This window comes from Pleuronectes platessa, chromosome 1, assembly GCF_947347685.1.
Source record: "Pleuronectes platessa chromosome 1, fPlePla1.1, whole genome shotgun sequence".
Taxonomy (NCBI): Eukaryota; Metazoa; Chordata; class Actinopteri; order Pleuronectiformes; family Pleuronectidae; genus Pleuronectes; species Pleuronectes platessa.
Window position 1 is genome coordinate 7,353,945 of NC_070626.1, and position 25,567 is coordinate 7,379,511.

Consider the following 25,567-nt stretch of genomic DNA (forward strand, 5'->3'; position numbering starts at 1 on the left):
AATTATTATCTTTCAAAAATCCTGCCAAGCTAATAGTTTAAAGACTGTAAAAGGAAACACACTGGGTTTTCATCTTAGGAGACGGAGTTTGTGAAAGACTGTGATCACGTCACGTCAAACAGAAATTATTTGATCATCATTGTGATTTTTTAGTCAATTGATCATGATAATTGTAATCGTCAGAGCCGCGCACCCTGAAAATATTTTCCAGCCTTTATCGGCATGAAAGAACACAAATCTCCCTGCTAATGCTCTCAGTGACAGCAGATTATCAGAGCTTTCACACTGCTATCACAACCAGCCCGCATAAAATAAATGAGAACAGGTACTTATTCAAGACGATAAAAAGAAGGTGTAATTTCCCCCAAAGAGGAGTAAAAACATTTGGTGCCGTGCATGTGGCTGTGTGACTGACAGATCTGTTTAATCCCTGTTTTCACTCGCTATACACTCGTATTTCCTTTTAAAGATGGCTCGTCATTAATATTTAAGAGAAAGGAGAGCCACAATTTTACTCTCTTGGCATCTCCGAGGACGCCCCAGACTGTCACAATTTCATTCTGTATCACCTCTGGTCGCTCTCATACTACAAGAATAATGGGATCACAGTCACTTCCACACTCCATAACCAGGATTTATAGGGAAATCAAAAGTGGGCCTTGCCGCTTGAGTGGATGGGGAGCTGGCTCGGGGAAAGAGAAAGGACTAAGAGGAGGGAGATGAACAGAACAAGAAATGTATTGAGTTAGTCAAAGAGGGCCAGAGCAGGAGGAGTTGTCCCAGAGGTCCAGCGCTGAGAGCTCTGGGACCAGCCGGGGCGGGTGGGTGGAGGGGCGTCCGGGGTCCGGCTGTAGGACCGTATCGGCAGCCGGAGGGGGCGGGAGCTGGAGAGACGACCCAGGGCTCTGACTTGCACACTCCCACACTCCTGGCATCAGGACACGAGTAGACGGACCTAAGCCCCTGAAGCCTCTCCAAGCCCCACTCCTCCACGCTCCGAGAAGCTATTGGGAACACTTTCATTATTAACCTCCCCCCTTCATCTCCTCCTCCCCCTCCTGCTCACTCCTGACACCCAACCCGCCTTCCAATCCTTCCTCTCCTCGCTCTCTCTCTCTCTCTCTCTTTCTCTGATTGCGCTGTGCCGTCTGTGCTGAGAAAGTACAGAGTGTGGCCGGACCTCGAGCCAATGGATTACACCTCAATTCAGAGGGTGGCGGAGAGTAAGAGGCTGTAGAAGTGAGTTGCTGGAAAACCGAGACAACTAACTCCCTATTAATGAATAAAATGTATAAGCAATTTGCTATCTTTTTCTTTCTTCCTTTCTTTCTTCCTCCTGTGCATTCATAGTTCCTTCCTTCCTTCCTTCCTTCTTTCCTTTCTCCTGTCTGTCCAACCGTCTTTCCTTCCTACCTTCCTCCTGTCTGTCCAACCTTTTTGTTCCTTCTCCTCCTCCTTCCTTTCTTCATTAGTAGCTTGCACTTATGGTAAAAGATTGGAATGATCTCCACATTTAATTCATGTGGGAACACAGCCTCACATTGCTCTGCGTTTCACTTGTCAAAATCCTCCACTGTTGTTCCGACTTGACAGCATGCAGAAACAACTCATTATATTTGTTTCCAGTGTCCTAACAGAGAGCTGACAGGGGAGGGGGGGGGGGGGGGGACTCACTGTTACTGGCATATTTAATAATACCAAATCCACTTAAATGCTTTGAGGGAAACACTTTGGCAAACAGCTTCTTTGATGGGCCCAGTTAAGTTTGATTAAAAATAATTCTCAATATCAATTAGAAAACCAAATGAAGCATCTACAGCAGGCGCCCGAACGCTGTGTGTTATCCTCGCCGTGGAATCTGAATGCAAGTCATATTTTTGACCCGTTCGAATGATTAATTCAATAAACGCACACACTGCTTTGAATGAGTAATCCAGAGAGAGTCACTTTGATTGGTATTAGTATGCATGGTTGTGCGGCATTGTTGATTGTTAAGAGACTCGAAAGTGTAAAAGACAAAGTGATAGAGCCGTCTTTCTGGAGTCAAGGTTACACAGCCGGTTTACATTCTTGTATCTTCCCTGAGACCACTAGGCTGTACTGAATGAGGTTGGACCTCTAAACAGACACAACATACTTAGACTCCGCGACAAAAGGACATGCTTACACATGCTAACCTCTGCCCCCTCAAACATACACACAAATACACAACCCCACTGTGTCATTCTTCTGTCCCTCTCAGGCGTTAGCATCAAATCAGTATGTACACAGGCCATTTAGAGACTTCAAAGTTTTGTGTTGGCTGCAGGGGTGAAAGCTCAGCATCCCACTAACATCCCTCGACAGGCCTGGGGGCTGGCAGATAAAAAGCTTAAACCCAAACAGCAAAGAATCTCTGCCCCGGTTAGCGCCTCTCCAGGCTCCGTCAGATCAATATGTTTTAACCTTGCCGGGAAAGGATCTTGTAATAATTTGAATTCCGCGTCAGATGGCAGTTTATAGACACGTACAGCTGTTAACAGGGACGGGGCGTGTTGGAGAAAGAGGCTCTGGCTCGTTTCTTCTGTCACCTTGGTTGTTGGATAAGAACGCTGCCGATTCCGAACAAAGAGGAAAGGCACAACGAGCTGCTGCTTTCAATTTGTCTAAACTTGAGACGCTGCAGTTTAGAAGGATGTGAAAACACTCGCTGTGCAAATGTCTTGTTACTTTCCGCAAACATTATCATCTCTCTTTAGTCTGCCATGTAGGCAATCATCGCAGGGCCACCGAGAGAAAGTAGAGCAGACACTGGGGCGATGGGGGGGCTCTCGGCGGGACATGGAAGGGGGATGTTGCCTAAAAGACTAACACGTTTGACATTTGCTTTGTCAACAGCTCGAGGTTTTATGACTTTGTGTCGAGTTTGTTTTCCAGCGCTGGTGTTTTCTTCAGTGGCAGTGAACTGCAGTCCCGGCAGATTGCCTGCGCTCTTATCCATTCCACCTCCCACACAGTTCATTGTTCATACTTTGACAAAGTCACACAACTTGTCCTTGGGGTAATGTCGTTTTACATCACCACACAATGGCGTTCCAATAGCTGCTCTCTCCAGACACTGAGCCAACCATGACTCAAGATATGCGACTGCCATCCATCAATAATCTGTATGATTCAATAAATGCAAACCTAGTAGAGCTTCTACTAGGTAGAGGATGCTTCTAGATTTATACACAAGACATACATATATAACTTTTTTTAATAAACTGCAGTCATCACTTTCTAACAATACTAGCAATAGTAACAATAAATATGACAATTTGCGAATACATAATTTTTTAAAAATAAAGTAATGCACTATTTTTTAAAAATAAATTATTTGCTCAAAGATTTAGAGCTAACAGTAAACAAAGAATGACTGAAATGTGCACCTGCATGCATGGTGGACATGTAATTGGCGTAAACTGTGGCACCTTCATGGCCCCTGATTTGAAAATGCTCTAGATCCACCACTGGACCTGGCATAACCAGTGTGTCATAGCCTCTGTCACACTTTGAAATTCATCTGACGATTACAACGCTGCTAATTCCAACACTTGTTTCACCAACATCACATTGTATCATGTCATTACGTGCTAATGTGTTTGCCTCGAGGTAAAAACAAAAAAATGAGGCTTCATGACGGGAATGTTTGCCTCAGGACGGGGTTTACCTGGGAATATCTTGATTAAAAAATGTTTATGTGTTTTGTCTGTTTTTTATCGGCACAACGAATGCCAGTGTACCCTTGAGCAAGGCAATTATCTAGCAACAGCTCTGATGAAGTTTTGTTCACAGCAAAAAACTCCAGAACAAATATAGGAATGGCCCATCTGCTGTTATGTGTTTGTGTGTGTGTGTGAGTGGGTCAGCAAAGCAGAATTTAGAATGAGGGCTGAACGCATTTACAATATGTATGTCTGCCTTGAGCTAGGGAAGCTTCAGCTAATCAGGAGCATTATGTGAAAATAAGAGTGGGTTGTACGAAAACAACCACTCTGCAATTCTTATCTTTCACATGGGATCTGTCAGATTTGTTTAAAAGTCTGCAAAGTGGAAGTCCAGCTAGAATAAACTCCATAGTGTCACAAGGGAATTTAAATTGAATATGACAATTTTTTCTGTCGTATTTTTTTTAAATGGACAAAAATAGGTTTTCAGGAATATTTACAGTAAAAAGCAAACGTTCCTTTAGCGACCAAGCCACTGCGGGGGTGGGCTTTTAAGTGAAGCCTTCTCCCAAATTCTAAGGCACAGGATTTCACTAGAAGTGCTTCAGAAGATGTGGGCAGAGAAGTTTGGGCCTTTGGAGAGCAGGCACATTAGTAGACCATATTTGCTTATATTTTAAAGTCATGAGCTGTGGCTTCTTGATGTAGCTGCAACGACTCTTTAAGTACGTTTCTGGAAAACTATGGTGAATGCACCTCGCAGCTCCTGCACCCTATAACCCATAGGCCTTGTCTGTCAGTGACTTACAAAGAGAGAGCTTGAAGAGCCGCCTCCCAATGAGTGTCCCGGTCTTACCTTTTTCAATCGGAGAATCCCTTCTTGAGTCTGCGCGTCCGTTACAATCTCAAACGTGCCTTGCTCGTCTCCCTCGATGATGCTGTATGTTGACTTGGCGTTCTCACCGATGTCCCTATCGTTTGCCTTCACCTTGCCTCCCATCTTTCCTAGCGGTAGGTTTTCCGGGATCGTAAACTCATACAGACCTGGGGAGAAAGAGACAGAGCTCTTTGGTTTCCATAAATGTTGATCAAATTAGACTGAAAGCATATTACAGTACTGCATCATCATCAGACATTACAACATTTAGAGGAATTAGTTTCCGAGGAGCCTGTTTGATGAAGTTTACTGAATAACATTTATTTTTCCCAATAATGACCAATCAGAGGTTGAGTCATTTAGAGCAGCAGTAATTTGTTTATGCTCATAATTGGATTGGGGATGTTTGAGGTCCTGAAGTTACTTACTTTTGGAAAACTTTGGTGGATTGTCGTTGATGTCCATTAGCGTGATGGTGACTGTGGTAGTTCCCGACAAGCCCCCCATGTGACCCCCCATGTCCTTGGCCTGGATGACCACCAGGTATTCCTCTCTCATCTCGCGATCCATCTCATGGAGAGCAATCTTTATGGTTCCTAGAGGTGGGAACAGTTCATTACACGTTAATGCAATTATACACATGACTGATATACTCTGCACATCATTTTAATGATGCACATGCGAGTATGCACAAGCACGCACGAGAAAAAAGCGAGGCATACAGTAACCTTGACGCCCACCTTCTCCCCGGGTTACTACATGCATTATTTCAGACCATGACTTCACAAAACAAGGACTCCATACCAAGCAGAGATAAAGAATTCTCCGCAGGTTCGTTCTGTGAGGAAGCACCGTCTGTGTGAGCATAGCAAGGTGGTCATGACTGAGCTGGTTCCGGCACTGAGAATCAGCTGTGTTTGTTTTCAAATGCGTTGTTTCGCTGTCTGCAGTCATTTGTATTCTGATTGAGTGTGAATTATGCTGTCTGTCTTGTATAATCTTGAATATTGTATGCAGAATGGACCTTATTGACTCTGCCACAACGCTGGATATAAAAAGGGCTCAGCACCGGCATATAGGGATAATCCACTCAGGAAACAGAGGCCTGCAGGATCATCAAATGAATATAAAACCCCTCATAAAAGCCAGGCTTTGGCATTACACCCTGCCTTGGTCCTGAGCTGCCTCAGACAATGAGAATATGTTTGGCTATGATGAAAAACATGTGAGCGGATAGGACGCTGTCTGTTACTGCCTTTCCTATAGATTTTTCCTTTGAGATGTGGCACAATTACAGGTTTTGTTTTGCTTTCACACGCACCACTGATGATGTGACAACCGAAAAAATGTAAAAGGAAGGAAGGTGGATATTTCAGTCAAAATAATGACCTTACGTCGGTGCAGGACAGTATTGTAGGAGGTAGAAGCAATAACCTTTGTGTTCAGATTTTTTTATAAATATGTATCTTATCCAAAACAACACGCTTTTTTATTTATGTTTCACCAGGCTCCAGGCATTTATTTCCTCCATCATAAGAATTGTATGTTGTTATTATCTTCAGTCCCTATAAGAGTTGATCACATTGCAGCCATAGACCAGAGCTCCCAGAACCAGAAGCATGTGAACAAATATGTAAATATTTAATGTTTTATATGTTGCCAAAAACAGCTATTTATTGACATACATAATGTACAATCCATAAGTACTTTTTGGGGGAAGGTATACTATTATATGGACTTTTCATTTTTTGTCAGCTGTTTATTCATGCTGCCAATCTTATGTTCTATCACCTCACAAAATATGTTCCATGGATTCACATCTGGTGACTGGGGAGGTCACCGAACTCACAGGTGTGTTCATGTTCGGATGATATATTGTGGCTATAAATTGATGCCCGTGGTCAGCTACGCCATTCAGGGAAGCTGTGACAGTTAAGCAATGATTGATAGGTGTTCAGGGCCCGAAGTGTGCCAGGAAAACACTCCCCACACCAACACACTTCCACCACGTGGATGGAGTGTTGACATAAGGCAACCATCGGAAGCCGCTGCAGAAAACCAGTATCATTAGACCTGGCTGGGTTTTTCAGTCTTTGATTTTCCAGTGTTGGTGATACTCTATCCGTTGCAGCCTCAGATGTCTGCTCTGCTCTTGTAGTTTCCCACACCCCAAGGCTCAACTGGATGATGATTCTCTGCTCATCACAGTTATAAAGAGTAGTTATCTGAGTTCCTGGATCCTTTCTGTCAGCTTGAGCTCGACCAGCAATTCGCCTCTGACCTGTCAACAAGACGTTTCAGTCCACAGAACTGCTGCCCTACTGGCTGTGTTTTATCTTCACAACATTCTGACTAAACTCTAGGGACTGTTGTGTGTGAGAAAATCCCAGGAGATCAGCAGCTTCACATATACTCAAACCAGCCTGTCTGGCTGGAACATTCCCAGTCCTGATGTTGAAGTTGAACTTTAACCAGAGCTTCTGACCTGTAATCTTTACGATTGTGCTGCCACGTGATTTTCAGATTGAATAATTGCATGAATACACAAGTGTACAGATGTTCCTAAAAAAGTGATCTGAACATCCCCTGTATTACAGCTGCACTCTGTGACACCAACAAAATAATTTATTTTTCTGTAGTGGACTAATTGGAATGTCATTGGTCTGAAATACATTTTTAGCACATGTCATACATTTCTGAATAATTATCTATTATCATGGTGGTTGACTGTTTCCAGCCGTCCAACCAGAACATTGGTCTATTTTCAGTTTAATTATCCAAGACATAGACAGGCTAAAAGGCATGTGCTTTAACTACATGCCAGAAGCCCAGAGAGGTTTAATTAAGCAGCTCTTGGAGAAAGAACACCTCACAGTAAAATACCTATTCTTTGAGCACTGTTGTAAATGTTACAGGACCAGTGTATAGGGATTAGTGGCCACTAGTGGTGATGTTGCAGATTGAAACCAACTTGATACCTCTCCACCCCCCCTGCCTTTTTGATGGTAGGGAGAATATTAAGAGGATTTGCTTTAAAAAAAAGAAAACCCTTTTCATGATCAACAAAAAGCATGATTATTTATATATTATATTAAATTTCTGCCCGTAAATACCAATACAAATACAGATTCCTCAAAAATTTGATTATGTTGGTTTTATTCGATTTCAGTGCAGGTAAAACTCTTTTAGCAGCACTCAATTGTTCTATTTGTACACAGGACACAAAAAGAAAGTCTGAAGGATAAAGTGGGAGACAGCATCAGAAGTAGAGAGTATTCAGTGCAAAACAATGCCCAGTTACATAAAGAGCTACCTTCCTATTCATATTTCTGCTCTGCTCACAGGAATCCTGCTGTGCAGAAGCAATGTTTAGACTCGACATATTATATTTTGCCACTAGTGGAAGCAGTAAATACTAATCGTGGGTCTGATTTAACCGAGGTAAGCTTACCTCCCTTCCACTCACACAAACAAATGAGTCCATAAATAAAATGAACAACAAAAACAAGTCACACAAACACACACACACACACACACACACACACGCGCGCAACATCCTTCAGTTATCCTCCTAGAAGCAGCGCTCTCATCTCTGTTGATCATCGTTAATTATTCAAATTAATTCCTAATCACTGAAAAGGGAGGATAGACAAACACTAATTTCCATAGAAATTTGCCTCGATTTTTTTACTCACCGGCCATTAACCAAGTGATGAATTGGGCCATGATGTTTATTTATTTGTCGAATGCTTTTCATTTTCCAATGTGGCGTTGTAAGTGTCAAACGCATTCTAATGGTTGTTTTCCCCTTACCTTTTATTTTTCATTAACATTCATTAAAACATCTGGCTCACTTGAATGAGCCATCTGCATGTGCTCGGCGAACACACAGAGCATGAATGCTAATCCTTAAACTGTCCGTTCAGCTCGTCTTCCACCGACATGCTCCTGCTGCAGATGCTCCAGGTTCGCGGCGACTACAGAGGCGATGGCGAGCGACAAATTCCACGTGTTGAACCGAGTGCTCATCCTAATTATGTACATAAATTTGACGACTGCCTTTCTTCCAGCTTGTTTATTGTGTGCTGTTTTCCAAACTGTGAGCAGCCGATTTCCATCTCATTCCTTATTAATGTAATTTCACTATTATTTAATCATATTGCTTACAGACACATGTTAAAAAGTCAGCTGGAAAAGCAATTAAAGATCCAATCTGGGATCTGTTTGGAGATAACTTTATGCATGATGACGCTGCTGAGGAGTTTGCCTCGTGAAAGAAGGAAGTAATTATTATTATTTTTGAATTCATAACCCGGTGGTGTTACACAGCAGCGTGTCAGTACCGGCCCCATTTATGCATTCAGGACGACCAGTGATGAAAACACACAGTGAAGCAAAGCTCAGCTCATATGGGTCCTATAATTCCTTAGTTTCAATAATGAATACCGTGCAGCCCATTATTGAATCACGGTGATATTGAGTATATCACTGACGATCAGATGACCTAGTTAAACCAGGGCAAACATAATGGAGGAGCCATTGTATTTGTCTCGATGCATTCCAGTGATAGAGGCATATATTCTTTCCTCAGCCCACCTGCATGAGCATGTGCCGCCTGTACTTCCAGTTGTGAAAGGCTAAATGTGCGTATGAGCCTCATTCAGCTCTATCCGCACTAGATCATTATAAAGGCCAAGGTGGTTCTATCATGCAGATTTTAATAACCTGTGTGTAATATTCTTTGTATGAAATTATTTCCATTCATGGTGTCCTTAACTGTTGTCTGATTAAACCTGGTAAAGATCTCTGTGAGGCCTTATTAAAAGTACAGCCTGCCACTAAGACACGAAAACACACTTATGCCTCATTGCCTGTTTTCTTACCACATTGTTGCATTATTTCATATTTTCCTTAAAGCTACAAACGTTGAGTTTTAACTATAGTGCCCCAAGTAACACACATTTTCTGTGTGTGTGTGTGTGTACTGTTTATGTTTTGAAACTCAGAGTTAGTGTGCAGCTGTAGAGGAACGGGGTAGAGAGGGGAGCGAGCCTGCGAGCCCGACTTAACAGCAGCATCATGCAGCGATAATCTAAAAGCATTTCAAAAAACAGATGGGCTGAGTTACCTGAAGTCCTGTTGTTGTTGTTACACAACTTTTCAAGCCCTAACCAACACTGTCAGCTCCCTTTTAGCGTGCATTTTGTAAAGCTGTCCCCCCCACAGGCTCGCTGAAATGGTGGGGAGGTTACATAATAGCGTCTGCATATACATAACAGTTAACTACACTCATTAACATAGTTGCCATGTGGTCTTCTGATAAGTGCTTTGTTTTCTTCTTTTTACTACAAACCCCTTTTTTGTCTTTTCGGAAATTTATACGCATTTTAAAACCTAATGCACCACAACAGAGAGAGATTACCTCAGGTGGGCCAGCAGGTGGGGAAGCTGTTGCATTTCTACCTGCTGGAGTCTGTGCAACTTGTAGCACCTGCAGGCGGCTAACAGGCACATTAAGGAGCCACCCTCTCGCTGGCTGATGTCACCTCAGCCTCTGTCTTTCATTGAAATCTACTGTCCGGACTGCCTTCTTCAGCTGCCAAGACTCAGACACCATTAGAAATTCATACAATCTGAACCATGCATATTGATGATATTTTAATGAATTATAAAGAATTTGTTTTAAAAAGATCCTTTAAGCAGGAGGACTGTTCAGCGTGAGTGCCAGCGGGATACGGTTTCCTGTAGCCATACAGCGGAATGTTCATGTATATTCATGTAATCAGGATGTCGATGGCTTGTTGATGTTTCAGCTCGTGTTTAGATGTCACAGTTTACCAGGTAGCCCCCCGACTTCAGAGCCAAAGAAGCAGACCTGATTTCCTCGTAGATCAAACCTTGCGTCTTGGAAATTATGTTTATATAGTTCTAAATTACCTCGCCAGTTAGAGCGCGGTGGCAACATAATCGATGTCTGGATTATGTTCACAGGCAACATCATTTTTGAAGGAATGATGGCTCGCATTGATTATCAGCAACAGAGTAGCCAGGAAGTGGCTGGGGTGGATGACAGGCAAACAAAGCCCTCCTCTCGCCCCCTTTCACACGACCTGTGCGACTGCCTTTATTACGCTCCACTATTCTGTGTTAAAGGTACACACACCTATTAGGTGCATTGTTTCTTTTTTTGCAGAGAGCCGCCGTTGTCACACCTGCTTGTCAGAAAGGCAGAGATGCCTCTGATTCTGGAGCACCACCATGCTATCTGAAATCACACACTGTGGCGGCAATATGTCGGCTGGTATTGCAGGGCTTGCAATAATTAACCAGGTGATGAATTGGGACGTGATGCTTATTTATTCATTAAATGCGTTTCATTTCCAATGTGGAGTTCTAATCATTCCGCACTGCTCAGAGTGGCCACAGCTGCAATCCAAACATCCAGGTCCTGAAAGCTAAAAACAGGCTTCAGAGGTGAGGTCAGAGCTCACACTACAAATTTACATCAACGTATAATAAGTCAGACACCTAAGGTAATGTTATTCGTGACTGTCATTTCGATGTACTTACCTCGAGTCTTGGTCAGACCCTGATAGCCCACTACTTGACCTGAGGTGACCTTGTAAGCTCATTTATGTCAGTCGAGGCAGGTAATATAAAAGGACAATGTTTAAATACTAAAAGGTTCTGGCCTAATGGGCTTGGCCCCTGTCTGGAAGAAAAAGACTATTGAAATAATCCTTAGATCTAATCACTGTCTCACTGTAAAGCCAATTTCTTCCCTTTTCTTCCCATTATGGGCGTGGCGTCCATTGATTACATTTTGTAATACATTATGTTCTCCATTGGTTAGAAACAGACAAAGCATTCGCACACTGTATTAATAGCTCTCATTAAATTTAATGAAGCAAAGTTTCGATCTCGCAGAGATCTTCTTCAGGCTTTGTCAGGCAAACAATGACTAACAGCACAAAGAGCTCTGTTGGACAGTCTGCCCCACAGAGGTGTCGTCCTTTTGTGTCTCCTTTTTCAAAAGTCATACAGGATTATATTGGCCCCCTCTATTGTTGAGTGCAAATGTCTAAAACACCAAACCACTGTACTTACCCAAATTAGCGTCTACAGAGAAATATGGTTGCCCCTCTAATATACTGTAGACCAGTCTAGCGCTGTTTCCATACACTGGATCGTCGGCATCTGTGGCTGTTACCCGGGTAACTGTGGTACCTGTGGAACAGAGAGAGACAAAGTTATTAACTGTGACGCCATAGGAAGTCATCTATTCTCCGCTGGGGACTTAGATGAGACTATATGTGCTTTTGATTTGTTCAAAGTCCAGTCTCATCTGTGCCATACTTTGTTGTGCTGCTCTAAATAAGAGCAGTGTACAGTGAGTTTCATGTGCAGTCTTTTATTTTTTAAACCAAGGGGCTGTATGAACAATCCTAATGATGGAGAGAGCATGCAGCTGCCGCTTGTGCACTATTGTGCATCAGACTCTTGCTTTGATGGAACAAATCTTAAACATCCCCCCCCCCCCCCCCCCTTATAATCAAAATAATAAAACAGGGCTGAACTGGTACAGCTGGTTCAATCATAAAATATGAATGTGCATAAAGAATTTGAATCTGTGTACTATTTTAAACTCAATATGTATACGTGATAAAACATTTCACAATAACCAACAATTTCCCATGATAAATGATTGCAACTAGCCCATCCCAAAGATTGCAGCCATTCTATTTTTGAAACGAGAGCCACTGATTATTTATTACCGTCGTCAGTGAGTAAATGAGCTTGGCACAGGTGGAGGCTGTGTGAAATAAAACCTAATCTTTTCACTGCCCCTCTCCTTCCCTTATGGAAATAAAATCCTACTCCTTTCCCCTTCTGCAAAATACAAACCACACAACCCCTCTCTCTATAATAACTTTTTGCAGTGTTGAACCCAAACGAAAAAAAGTAACCCATTTAACGTTTCAGTCTTCTTGAGCCGAACAACATGATATTAAACCCGGCATGTGGAGCTGGTAATGTGCCCTCCTTTGCACTTGATTCTTCTCCCGATGGTGTGTGTGTACAGTTCTGTCGTCAAAGTGTCAATTACTTGTGGCAAATGTGACATGACTTCAGATGGAATATGTTATAACGGGCGTCTGGCCTAACTGAGCAAACCAGTCATGTCAGCGCTGATTAGTCATCTAGCCTCTCGTAATGCTAACCTCTGCTGGGTACATTAGCTTGTGTGCAAATCAACATGACAGTGATGGATGTGGCACACACTTATTATAACACAGCAGCAACCGGAACCGTATCTCCTAATGGCCAAATTATCCTTTTACAAGATCTCCACCGCCACTGGTGTTCGATAGGTAAAGAATGTGACTGTGCACAGCAGCAGGTGTATTGTTGCACCTGAAAACCCTGTAAAAGGCCACAAGGTATTCAAACTAACAATTTAGCTGCTTCCAGACCTGCACTGAACCTCCTGAGGGGCTGTCTGAGAGAACAAAAGCATCCGAGTGAGAGCCTCAGGACTTTCTCCGGAGTTTCTCCTGCCAGCCCCCCAGTCAAACTCCAGATATGACCAGATTCGAAAGATGCAAAGATGAAAAAAATCTAAACAAAAATTAAACAATTATTTGAGCAGAATTGATACATTACATTCGGCCTCTGCCTGCTGCTCAGCCCCTCGTCTGAAGACTGAGCGGAGAATCTCCTGCTGAGTTGTTCACATGTGAAAGGAAACCTCCAGAGAAAGTCCAGACCCCAAACTTACGGACATTTATCTCTTAACACCGCTTATGTCTCTGAGCCCCACACATCAAGACAAAAAGAAAACACCTTTTGCCTGAGTTGAGAGATTTGTCCAATTAAAAGTGTAGCTATGTTAATGTAGGCGTTGGTACAAGTATCTAAAAAATGCAAATTTAATATCACCACTCCTTTAACACCAGAGCAATCAGCCATTACTCCCACAGCAACAATACTGTATGTAGCAGCCACGAGGCTTTTTATTGAAGCAGCTCTATGAGGTTTGCAGGAAATGTATGCAGGGACCTTAATCAATATACTAAGTCTCAAACGCTCAAGGCAAATCAGAAAATAGATTAGTGTCAGTTCAATCCGCCATTGACGGCTCCATTACAAGGTATCAGGGAAAAACTGAATATAAAGTGACTATTAACTAATTAAACGTATCCCTTTTAGTTCACAGTGACCCGGCTTCTCATCTGTCTCAGTGTGAGGGAGCCTGTGTCAGGGGGAGAGGGGGGGGGGGAAGACGGCGAGAAAAGATGCTGACACGCTGACAGTGAGCAACGCGCGAGCAGGAGGCTACAGATGGTATGGTAATTGTTTCAGGGAAAGATGTTTAGAGGTGTTCTGACAACAAAGGGAGATGTCCCTCGTCGCAGACGGCGCAGGTCCTGCCACAGGCATCAAAGTCTGTCCACCGCAGAGTGCAAAAAAAAACAATAATAAAGGCTTGTAGTACCAAGTACCAAGCGCAAGTTTTGGCTGTGACACTGTGATTCAGAGGTTCCAGTCATGAATTAAAACATGAAAATAAAAAATGCAGCGCCAGATGTGACAGAAACACAGTCCCTGCAAAGCACCCAGTACTTACAGTGTGTAACCCACAAATCAGACATCTGTATTCTGTTGGCATATCGGCTTTCGCCGGCTCTACAAGCACGGAGACAACCCCCGGCTGACCGGCTGACGAATGTGGAGCACAATGATGACTAAAGATACATCTAACCCACAAGGAATTCAAAACAAATTCAGGGAATACATATTTTATTAAAAAAAAAAAGAGAGAAAGAACATTTCAGCTCAGTGTAACCACCGCAAAACACAGAGGGCCTTTCACAAACAGGACTTCACCGAAGATGTTTTTTCCGATCCGCACTGTGTGTTTGAACTTGTCTCCCTCTTTATGCCGTCAGCTACATGTGTCCACCGCTGATTAATAGTCACCACTGTGTCTGTGGTCCTGTAACAGCAACACAAAGCAAAAGCCACCTTTACTCTCCAACCGGAGGAGGAGTTTCACTGTTGCAACCCAATTATTTCACAGGGAAAGAGCCTCAAGTGCTCCTCTGAGACAGGGGTGTTCTAGTAATTCATACTCTTATGATGACCTATGCTGTTATGTTGCCAGAGCTTACCTTGTAAATTTCCTACCGCTTGTAACAGCCCATGCCTGCTGCAGTGTTTGGATCACAGCAAATCAATGAGCTCTTTTTGTTCCTGCGTTTCTGCAGTCTCTCAGCAAAAAAAAAGGGGACATTATAATTTGATGTCAGCTGCTGATGGACCTGGAATATTTTCTGCTTTAATCCAATGAAGTCACTCGTAATTTACATGTGAGTCAGTTCAGTGACTGTACAGGCCATAGGCTGCATGGGGTTTGTTGAAAATATAACATCGACTCACCAGATGCTGGTATATAACACCTGTGGCGACCGTTCATAGCTCTGCCCTGACAAAATGTCAGTACATGAAAACTTCTCAGAAATGTGTTAAATAAGTAAATAGAATGTCCAATAAATCGTCTGAAAGAGTGGAAAGAAATGTAATTATATGACTTTTATCCTACAGATGTGTACTTAATCCAAATTGGTGTACTCATGCAGAAATGCTGGAAAGCAAATTATACCCTGCCATAGGTGTTTGCCAATTGTCAAATGAATAAAATGAGAGACAGCTAAGGAAATTGCTCCTCTTTTTTTTCTGAGATACAGAGCCTTATCTTTCTTAAAGTTAAATTACTACCACTACATAGGGAGAAGGCAGCCATCTACGCATCCCTAATTGTGAAAAGTACCTTCGTACTTCTAAAAGGTGTCGGACTATTGCAAACGGGCCTTTATAAATTCAGTTAAACTATGGATTGGTGTGGGGGTAGTGGAGGGTAGCAAAAAAAAAATCTTCATAAAAACAGTTGAACCAGTGAAGCATGAAATGGCTCCCTCTTTCTCTCCCTCCCACAGGGGTAAAATGCTCCTCACCATCCATGATAAAAAAAAATGAGGGATTAGGAAAGCCAGTGTTTTGGTCCTGTTTCAAGATTAGTTCATCCTTCCCCTTGATAATGCACCGAAATTCCAGGGACACTGCAGAAATGGAAGCAGCTGTAGGGCCATAAGCTCAATTGTAGGAGGAATATTGTCTCTGGCTTTTATTTGAAGCCTGTAGCATTGTGGCAGTTACAATAATAGCATCACAACACCTATAAACTTCCAGGGATAGAAAAAGCTGAATGGCTCTTTCATAACAAAAGCTGCGCATGGAGGAATTAGCCATGTAAAAAGCCCACAATGGGACATATCTTCACATGAAATGCCCATGTAGTCCTGTGCGCTCTCCGGCTTTGGCAGCATACCTGGAAAGTATTACTGACGGCCTGTTCCTTGTCAACCCTGTTAGAGATGTAGAAGTACAGTCAGTGCAATCATGCTATTTCCAGACTAAATGGATTCGTCTCACTTGCCCAGACACTGAGCGATTGCATGTATCCTTCTCCTGGGAGAAGGACTCCCCCTCTGTTGGTTTGGGCAGTAACCCACAGGGTGACACGCATCAAGCATGTATGAAAATACGGCCTGCTTTTACGCTTGTCTTCCCACACTAAATGTAATCTCATTAATCACGTCCGGAAGTTCACAGGATTTAATACCATGCCGATAATTCAAACACACATCATTTTCAAAGGTGCCATTACTGTATATGGGGCACTTACATCAAATTTACAGCTGTAGTCTCTTGGTTGAAGGGCCTGTGGCTACTGATCGGGCCCCCGGAATAAAGACATGGGGGTCTAGCTTTCTGTTTTTATCAGGTGACACAAACAATAGGCCACACACTTCCTATTTACTCTGTACAATGGCTCAGTGATAGGAAATCAATAGGAATCTCCGCTGAACCAGAGAGGGGATAAATCGGGGGATGCAGCCCAATGTGACACACCACGGCTGCGGAAGGACATTGCAGCTTATTTCTGTGACACACAAACCCCGCCACACAGCTTCATCTGCGTATAGCCTGCTTATTTCCAGAGACGTATTGCAAGGATAATGAAACACTGGAAGGTCATAAAGATGTAGGTTTGAGCCGGAGCGAGATGCTCATATGCAGACACTTAATGTTCACTGCAGGGTGGCAGGGAGAGGAAATTAATTTGGAAAATTAAATCCCACACCAGTCCACAGCTTTATCTACAGCCAGATATTTTTGGAGGACTTGTCGGGAGGAAATCTCCACCATTAAAAATGCAACGTTTTATTTGACAAACATGAGCAAGATAAAATGTGTAAATGTAAAAAAATGCTAGATGTTAAATCCAGCTGGTGGCATCAAAAAAATTCTGCAGGATGATAAAGAGAGAATGAGGAGCACTGTGTTTTCTTGGCAAATTAACACCGCTGCTTAGGAGTTAGGAATTAGGAGAATCAAAAATAAAAGATGAAACAAAACCTCATACGACCGCGGAATGCAAAACACTGCATGCACACGACTATTAGAAAGTCCTCATTATAACATTGACACACAAAATTATTTTTATTTTCTAGTTTATCCGACAAAACTATGAGCTCCCCTGTCACGCAGATGCATCCCCCACCCGCCCTATTGCCCGGAATTCACCCTTAGCATGCTTAGCACACGTCAGCAAACTGCACCACAGGGAGGTCCTCCCAGCTCAAGCACCATCATACCTATAATCACTCAAAAAGACTGTGTCATTACAGTTCATTTACTATCGCTGGGATGCTACACTGTCTACAATATCCCCACGTCCGACATGCGAGGCAGCTGTGTAACATCTCAGCTCTGCTCAGCTCAGACCAGCTCAGAAGCGTGAAGGGTATAAGACAGGGGGCATTCATATGTATGCGGGCGCTCAGCCATAGAGAAGGGATATAACCGAGGCATGGGGAGAGCTGTGGGTTGCATCAGGCGTGGGGCTAACAGTGCCCCGCTGTGAGCCCTACCCGGGTAAAACAATACTGTTTATGTCTGACTGGCTTTACACTGCAGGGGTTGAAAGAGAGAGGCAGGAACGCTGGGATAAATAGAGAGAGGGGGGCAGAGGGGTAGAGATGCAGGAGTGTGCATAACAGCGCAGAATTGTGGGTGGTTTGTTTCTACTGTAGGGTAAGCACAAAGCAGATATTAGATAAAACAAAGTTTTTCTTGGAAGAAAAAAAGGGGAAAAAGTGGATCTCACACACACACACAACACACACACGCACACACACACACACACACGCACACACACATACACACCCCGTCTGGTAGCCTACAGCTATTAGTCAACAGCGGGTGAGCGCAGCTAAGGAAGTAAAATGTTGTTGTCTCAGAAGAAGTGTAGCTCTTTCTGATCATTTCTGTAAGAAATAAATGATTAAATTTGCTTTTATAAAATGCCAGCTTGTTACATACCGACTACTTGGTGGTTAAAATTTGCACACTGCTATAAAAGCTACCATAACGTCAATGTTTTGTGTCACTCCTTTCCCCCTCAGCAGATTCCAAGCTGTGACCTCTGGATACCTGGCCAGCAGAAAGCATCAGAGAGACATACTCATCCACTAGCTAGTGCACACTCTGTAGCGTTTACAGACTTAAGAGGCAGGCGTTCATTTCAGGGGACTGTGGAGACCAAAACAGAGCTAAAATGAGAGGGACCAGATTCAATTCACTAGATTAATTGAGGCACTACTGCAAAATGAATGCTAATGGTGGCTCCATGTCTACTGGACGTGTAAATTGGCAACAACTTGCTAACAAGTTTTGCCACACCAAGGTTGTCACGTAGCAAACTGTTATTGTACTGTTAAGAGCTCGCTGCTCTGCCCTACGTGGTCAGAGTAATCACTTCATTCCAATTGAAAAGTAAAGACGCAAGTCACAAAATAAAAAAAAATCTGTTCAGCTTCATTTGAACAATCGATGAATCCTTCAATCCTCCTTTGTTAAAGTCTTGTCACTACCACGACAAAAAGCTTGACACCAAACAAGTAAAGGATGTTTGTGAGCTTGCTCAGCACGTAAGTTCTAAAATCACAGTCATGATGCACCGTGCACTGCGTCTAATGCTAAGTTCATGCTGTGGCAGAATTGGTATTTTTCACATAGTTTGTGTCTCTCCTCACCGTCTCTGATGCGTTGGCCATACATGGCTCATTTCTAAATCTGTTTCTATGTACACTGTCTGAAATGCAAGAAGACTGCTGAGCCCCTCATTACCATTCTAATGTTTCCCCTTAGGTAAAGTTGACAATGTATTTGGAAAAATCTTCAGCGGGGATGTTTTCACCCCCCATCTGCTGTTAGTGGTAAGCTGATTACTATGAACAAAAATAGACTTTTTGACTTTGGAGTGACATGATTCAAAGGGAAAAGAGAGTCTATTATTCAGAAATTGCAAACCTCGGAATACATTCATTGGCCAGCTAGACAAGTGTTCGACGAATCCATGTAATAAATTATGTATTCTGCATTCTGACTGTCTCTCTGTCTGTCGGTCACAGAACAATTTTTTCTGGTCTTGTACTTTTCTTTCAACAGCACATTGCAAACTAATTCAATAAAGTCGAGCATTGTGAAATTGTATAATGCGTCCCGTGACAGTTTAAAGGAGTCCAGCAGTCACCTGGCCACTGTTCAACACCATCATACTTTCTAGGTCAGAAAGACGGCGTGCCAAACCCTTTTTTCTAAAATGGCTGTTCTATGGGGCTGGACTGTCCCCTGATAGCGCCATTGCGGTGACAGGAAAGTGATTATGTATTGATCATGATCACATAGACACTGGTGTAGCTCTCTCTCCTGTCTGTGGGCAGAGAGGATAATAGCTCATGATCAGACAGGGAGACTGACAGCACATCTCTCCAGGCAGTGCCGCCAGCACTATTTTGGGCCTTTTTTTTTTTACCACCTATTTGATTGAAATGCATGTTCACACACGGGGTACAATACAAGAATTAAGATTAGCACTACATTCGTGTTGTCGAATACAAAGTGCATTGCTGTGCTGTAGTGTGGCAGGCCAAAGCTCTTGATAACACAGAAACGGTTGTAACGAGGTGGGGAAACAAGCGTGTCGAGGCATCCTTTCATCCATCCATCCCCGTCCGTCTTCTCTCTCAGAGGAGAAGATGACACACTTGGAGGACCGCCAGTTGATTTTCCTACAGTAGTCAAAGCCAGTTTTAGATTCCAGTGCTGCAGATGGGCATTTATGGCAACACTGCAGATGGGCATTAAGGGAAACCCTTAAACAAATAAGCATGCTCGTAAGCAACTGGCACGCGGGAACCTTTTGTAATTTGCCAGCGCAGTCTCAAACCTCCCACCCCTTCATTTGTCAACGTTTACACGAAACGCTCATGATCTACAGCTCGGGCACTGACTGAAAGTGGAGGCCCTCACGCAGGCCCTCCTGTATGATGATGTTTTATGTTTATATCAGGAAGATGTTAGTATTTCAGATTACAGGGGGGCCACTGTAAATAATTGCACGGCAGGGAAAAACATGGTCTCCCTCCGCCCATCAGTCTTCACAACAGAACTAATGCATACTCGTGCTAAACTGCATGTTTCATCTGGTCTGCAGCTGAGGAACAGGGCAAATGAATGAGAAACACCCAGCGGAGGGCAAAAAGAGATGAGGAAATATGTGTTTATATCAGGCCGTAACACACTTTTCAAAATTAGACTTACAACACAGGCCAGAGGAGGTCTTACAGAAGGGAAAAAAAATATATATCTTCGAGATGAGATATGGTTGTCAGCATCCAAGAAATTGTTCCCCAGAGCCACAGATGGATAAGGGATGCTGCGCTTTTGAAGAGCAAGGGGACCATCACACACAGCCACTTACATTGTCATTGTTGTACTACAATTACTAGTATTTCATTAGACAGAGAGGAAGCCGTCACAGAGAAACAGGGGACAGTGTGTGTGTCTGTCTATAATTGTGTGTCTACAATACGTGTGTGTGTGTGTGTGTGTGAGCGTGGGTGTGTACGCGAGGGTACATGACATCCGTTTTTTTGAAGAGTCGGCTACTGAGTCTGCTGCCTTGACAAGTCGTTTACAGGAACGGCAGGAACAAAATAATTAAGAGGGTCCTTTGTTCCCCACTGATGGCCGTGACATATGCCACCATTTTAAAGGGTTGTGTCATTGATTCACTTTAATTAGTTCATAGGAAATGTGTGCAACAAGCAGATAGAGTTCAGGACTGGAAGCCGAGGATGGAAAATTGGGCACTTCACATGTTTAATTGCTCCCAAGGCATTTACAATGGCAAGGTAATAACAAAGAATCAGGCAAAGTATATTTTCTAATGAACAACTTCATCAGGGCTAAATGAAGAAAATGGAGCCTAATTTGAGAACTCTGCCACAGGAGCAAGGGTGTTTAATGTGAATTATACATCCTCCATTAAAAAAAAAAAAGGCAAAAAAAGAAGTTTCAGCATAATGCAAAACTCTGGTAGGAAATGAACTTGCGGTTCATATTTACTACATCAGCACGCGCTCATGAGAGTGGAAACCAGAGATCAAAGTTATTAGTTAATACCAGAAATGAATTACTTATGTATACACTTGAGCCAAAATGCCCGTAACGAGGCGTGCAGCCCAATACTGTTCCAGCCGAGCCGCTCGGTGGCCAAGAGCAGAAAACCCCCAGTGTGTGTGTTTACTCGTTTCTGTGTGTGTGTGTTTGTGTGAATGCAGAGCCACTGTGCATGCTACCACAGGCGGTATGAAAGGAAACAAAACAGGATTACGGCCATGCCAAGCATCGAGAGGAAACCCATTACAAAATGAACAATGTGTTATGATAGATTGGATCCAGTAATACCATATGCTTTTGCTGGAGTTACATTTTTTTCATTAGAAAACACACAGAGAACAAAGTCTATGTTGAGGTTAATCTGACAGAATCATGACAGAGAAAAACACCATGGAAAGATACTAGTGGAGAAAATTCCCAACATAAAAGTACATATGTATATCAAGACTGGAATTAGAAAGTTTCATGTTCTGCCTGCTTAAAGATTCCTGCTCTGACATAAACTGCTCTTCTTGCCTCCTGGTCTCAGGAGAGTGGTTCCTCAGCAAGAGGAAGGAAGAACACTGTCAGCCTACAGTGCAACAGGAAGTAAAGCGCATTCATTTAAAAAAAATAAAGTTGATATTGGCTTGTAATAATCTTTAAAGACCCAGAGAACTGATTTTCTCACTCAGTATACTACTCTAATTGATGGGATCAAAGATGAACACCTCAACCTCAGGAGATGATGACCCATCCCTCCTCTGCCTCTGATTGGCCTACTTGGATATTTTTCATTATTCTTAATCATGGGAGTTCTCCAAATCCATAGATTGGTTCAGAATTTTATTTTATTTTTTAAATATACATCTTTCCCAAACTATAAATACAAAATTATAATGCAATATATATTTTGTTATTGTTTTACTTAACAAATGATATAGGTAGTAGGTATTCTCCCACTTATAGGAAAAATAGAGCAGTAAAGGTAATATTTGTCAGTGTTAGACTTAATAACTGAAGTCTTTTTTTAAATCAAACATTCTAACTTGAATTGTTGCATCATTTATTTCATATATACTAAGAAAAATAACTTAAATGTACTAAATCACTACTACAATGAAGTTAAAGTTCAAGTTTATTGGTCAATGTAGTCAACAGTAAAGTGGAAGGTGTTGGACGAGAAATCACAGGTCAGCTCAGCAGTGCAATAAGAGCAATAAATACATTTTAATAAAATAGAGTAAAAAAGTCAAATACAATACTATAACACTTAGAAGATGCAAGTGAAAAACCAAAGTGAACAAACAAAGGATAATCTCTGATCTGACTTGTCTTACAAAGGCAGATCTATGTCCACAGCTCTGTGTCCGTGCTGCAGAATGGTCCGGCTACAAACATCATTCTGCTGAGTTTGCACAAGGTGGATGCGGACACTGTCACTATATCTGCTAATTCCCTTCAAATGAAAGACAGAAAACCCTGTCGGCTGTATGAGAGCACAATCGAGTTCTTGCTATTTTCAGCGTGTAGGTTGCAGCCCGGAGGTGGTTGGTGTTTCCTGTAGAGTATTTTGAAAATGGAAAGAGGCCAAAGGTGGAAAGAAGGAGAACACCATGAGGCACAGTGGCAGGCTTATACCTGCAGCCTACATCCGCTGAGTCAGCCTTCCTTCAGAGTAACATGACCTGTATGTGACTGCAATTTGACTAAAAATAAAAATAACGCATGACAGAAGGACTAAATTCAAACTTACATTTGTGAAACATTCATCTTGTTTATAATATTAGGTTGATTTCGAAATACACTAAGGAGTTCTACAAAATAAGCTCTTACCAAAGCTCTGTATTTTTTTTTTGTTGTTGTTGGGAACCAGCACGATCAAATGTGTCCACATTCTGGATGGCCTCTCAGCAGTGACTCCACCAGACTGGTGCAGCGCAAAAAAATGTTGTCGGCCAATTACATATTTTTCTATTCTTGCAGCCTGCAGAAGTGCAATAAAACCTCAAGCCTCTCAATGACAGTGGTAGCACACAGCCTGTGGCCCACAGCTCCAGCAATTGGCCCATCTAAAAGAACGTGTGACAGAGGTCCTTCACCTCCCACACAACTGCATTAAGATGCTGAACTCCACTGAATCCAGCCATACTGCAGGTTTTAGCGACGAGCACCTCCTAAGTAATACACTCTGTCATCTGACAGGCTTCCTGGAGTGAGAAGGGTTAAAGCCTTTTTTTTTGCTTCCCCCAGAGGAATGCTGAAACGTAGTACGTCTACGTGACTGGTGACTTAATGTCTCCGTCAGCCGGCGAGAGCGCTGCTATGCTGCCGCCTGACAAGCAATCCATCACGGAGAACACACAGACAGAAAGCGGCATGCCGCCACATAAAGTGTCCGCGCGGCAGACATGCCAACACACACATGCACCTGTACCCGTGATGGAGATAGACACACACTCCTCCTCTTGTTAACGTGAAACCACTCATAAAACACAGGAAGACAGACAGAACGCACTCCAGATTTGGAGCAAACACCTAACACAGCCTTAAACTCTCCGAGTGGGCGGCCAGCACGGAAAAAAAGAGAGGGGGAGTGACAGGAGAGAACGACAGAAATAGTGGAGTGTGGATTTACTCCCCTAGTAATCCCAAGGTTTGTTTACACCAGAAGTGAGGTGAAATTTTAAAGGGCTATCTCTGCAGCGTGCTGGAGAGCACATTCACCCAATTACACAGCAGCCCCCAGTGTGACATAGTAAACCTGCTGTAGGATTGACTGTGTTTGTGTTTGTCTGGCGCCTTCGTGTGTGTTGGTGTTTGTGTGTGTGTGTGTCTTTGTGTGTGGACACCAGACTGTGACTGTGGTAAAACCACAGACTGGCTAAATCCATACTGCAGTGTCGAGAGCTGCCAGTGTTCCCATCCACAAACAGCCAGAGCAGAAGAAGCCTGTGTAATGCCACAAATCAACCCGCTGCATGACAGCAGGACAGGAGGGTGAAGCACAGGGAGTAACCGAACCCGAATGAGGTATCAGTCTTCAATAAAATACATTAAACAAAACAATTCAATTTAAAGTAATGCCTGAACAAGAAAGAAAAAAAAGAAAAAGATTACAAACTAAATTACAAGCAAGGTAATAAATTCTGATGACAAAATAAAGGCGGTGGCAGCATGGCAGACGAGTTTTTTTTTTTTTTTTTTTACTTCTCTTTCATTGTATCAGACAACTGAGGCGTGGCTGCAACTGTACAAGCCAGGCGAGGGCTTTAGTTAATGGGGACAGACATCAAGAGGAGCGCCTGGGCTGTATAGGAGATTTGATCCTTTCGTCTTATCAGCTTCTTTTTCAAATGACCTTGCTGTGCAGACTTTTATGCCTCTCCCCTTTATTCTCTGCTGGTGATTGGATGGACCTCTCTAGTCTCAAATCTCTGCCACCTTGATGAATGTGTTCCACCCCCATTTATGTTGCACTGACCAATCCCCTCCACTGCCAGCTACAGAACGCCACATGAATCTTGCGGCTGTAGCCACTTGAAGCTGTACTCACACACATGCACACACGCAGCACATAAAGACCCTTCTTTTGTCTCTCATTATGTCCCATTTTCTCTTGCTTTTAACTTAAGCCTACATGGTCTTTTGTGGGAGCCAGAGGTAACTTTAAAAAGTGTTATTATCTGTTTAATGGGATGCAATCGCTGCTTTTAATTTTCGGAATGAGTGCCAGGTGCCTGCAGGGTCTAAATATCTGTGGTTGGAACCTCAGACAATTAATAATGCACACGTGGAGGGATGAGAGTACAGAGGATCCTGTTCATGCTGCTCGATGCTCTAAAACCACCTCAAGCACCAGGAGGGTGCGTGGCCTCCAATACACAAATCCCACATTCGCATTGACTTTTGGCAGCAGAGTTACAGAGAGAAAAAGTTCTCGCTGTATTTTTTTCTCAAGCCAGAGTAAGTGGGAATGAATAGCGATACAGAGATGCAGAACAGCAAAGAGGAATGACTGCAAAGCAGGAAAAGTGTATCAGAGAAGGCACTACAACACTACATTAAATATCTATAACTCTCCTCTTGAATAATTAACCGCCGAGCCGTGGCCGTGTACTGACGAATGTGTGTGAGAAAGCATCCTGGCATCTTAGCAGATATGAGTAAGCATTTGCCAAGTTGGAAGTGCGAACTGGAGCCCTCCTCATTTTGCCTGCAATAGGGATGATGCAGAGCAGACCTCCCACTCACCAGCGTGACTTCTAACCATCGTCACTGGTTGCTAATATAACACACACACACACACACACACACACACAGACTTTCACAGGAAAAGTTTGATTACTTCCATAAACAATGTAAGAACTTTTCAAACGTCCTATTTGAGGAATCCCAGACAATATCTCAAAAAAAGGACCTCCTTTCAACA

The 25,567-nt window shown here is 42.9% G+C and overlaps 1 protein-coding gene across 1 annotated transcript in view; it reads right to left on the bottom strand.

The window, feature by feature from the left end:
• Positions 1-25,567, bottom strand: part of cdh8 (cadherin 8) — an 86,916-nt gene that overhangs the window by 18,442 nt on the left and 42,907 nt on the right. Inside the window, exons 3-5 of the mRNA XM_053419625.1 lie at positions 11,674-11,793; positions 4,995-5,162; positions 4,546-4,733 (exon numbers count right to left, since the gene is read on the bottom strand). Of these exons, the coding sequence (XP_053275600.1) occupies positions 4,546-4,733; positions 4,995-5,162; positions 11,674-11,793 (476 nt within the window). The remainder of the gene's footprint in view (positions 1-4,545; positions 4,734-4,994; positions 5,163-11,673; positions 11,794-25,567) is intronic.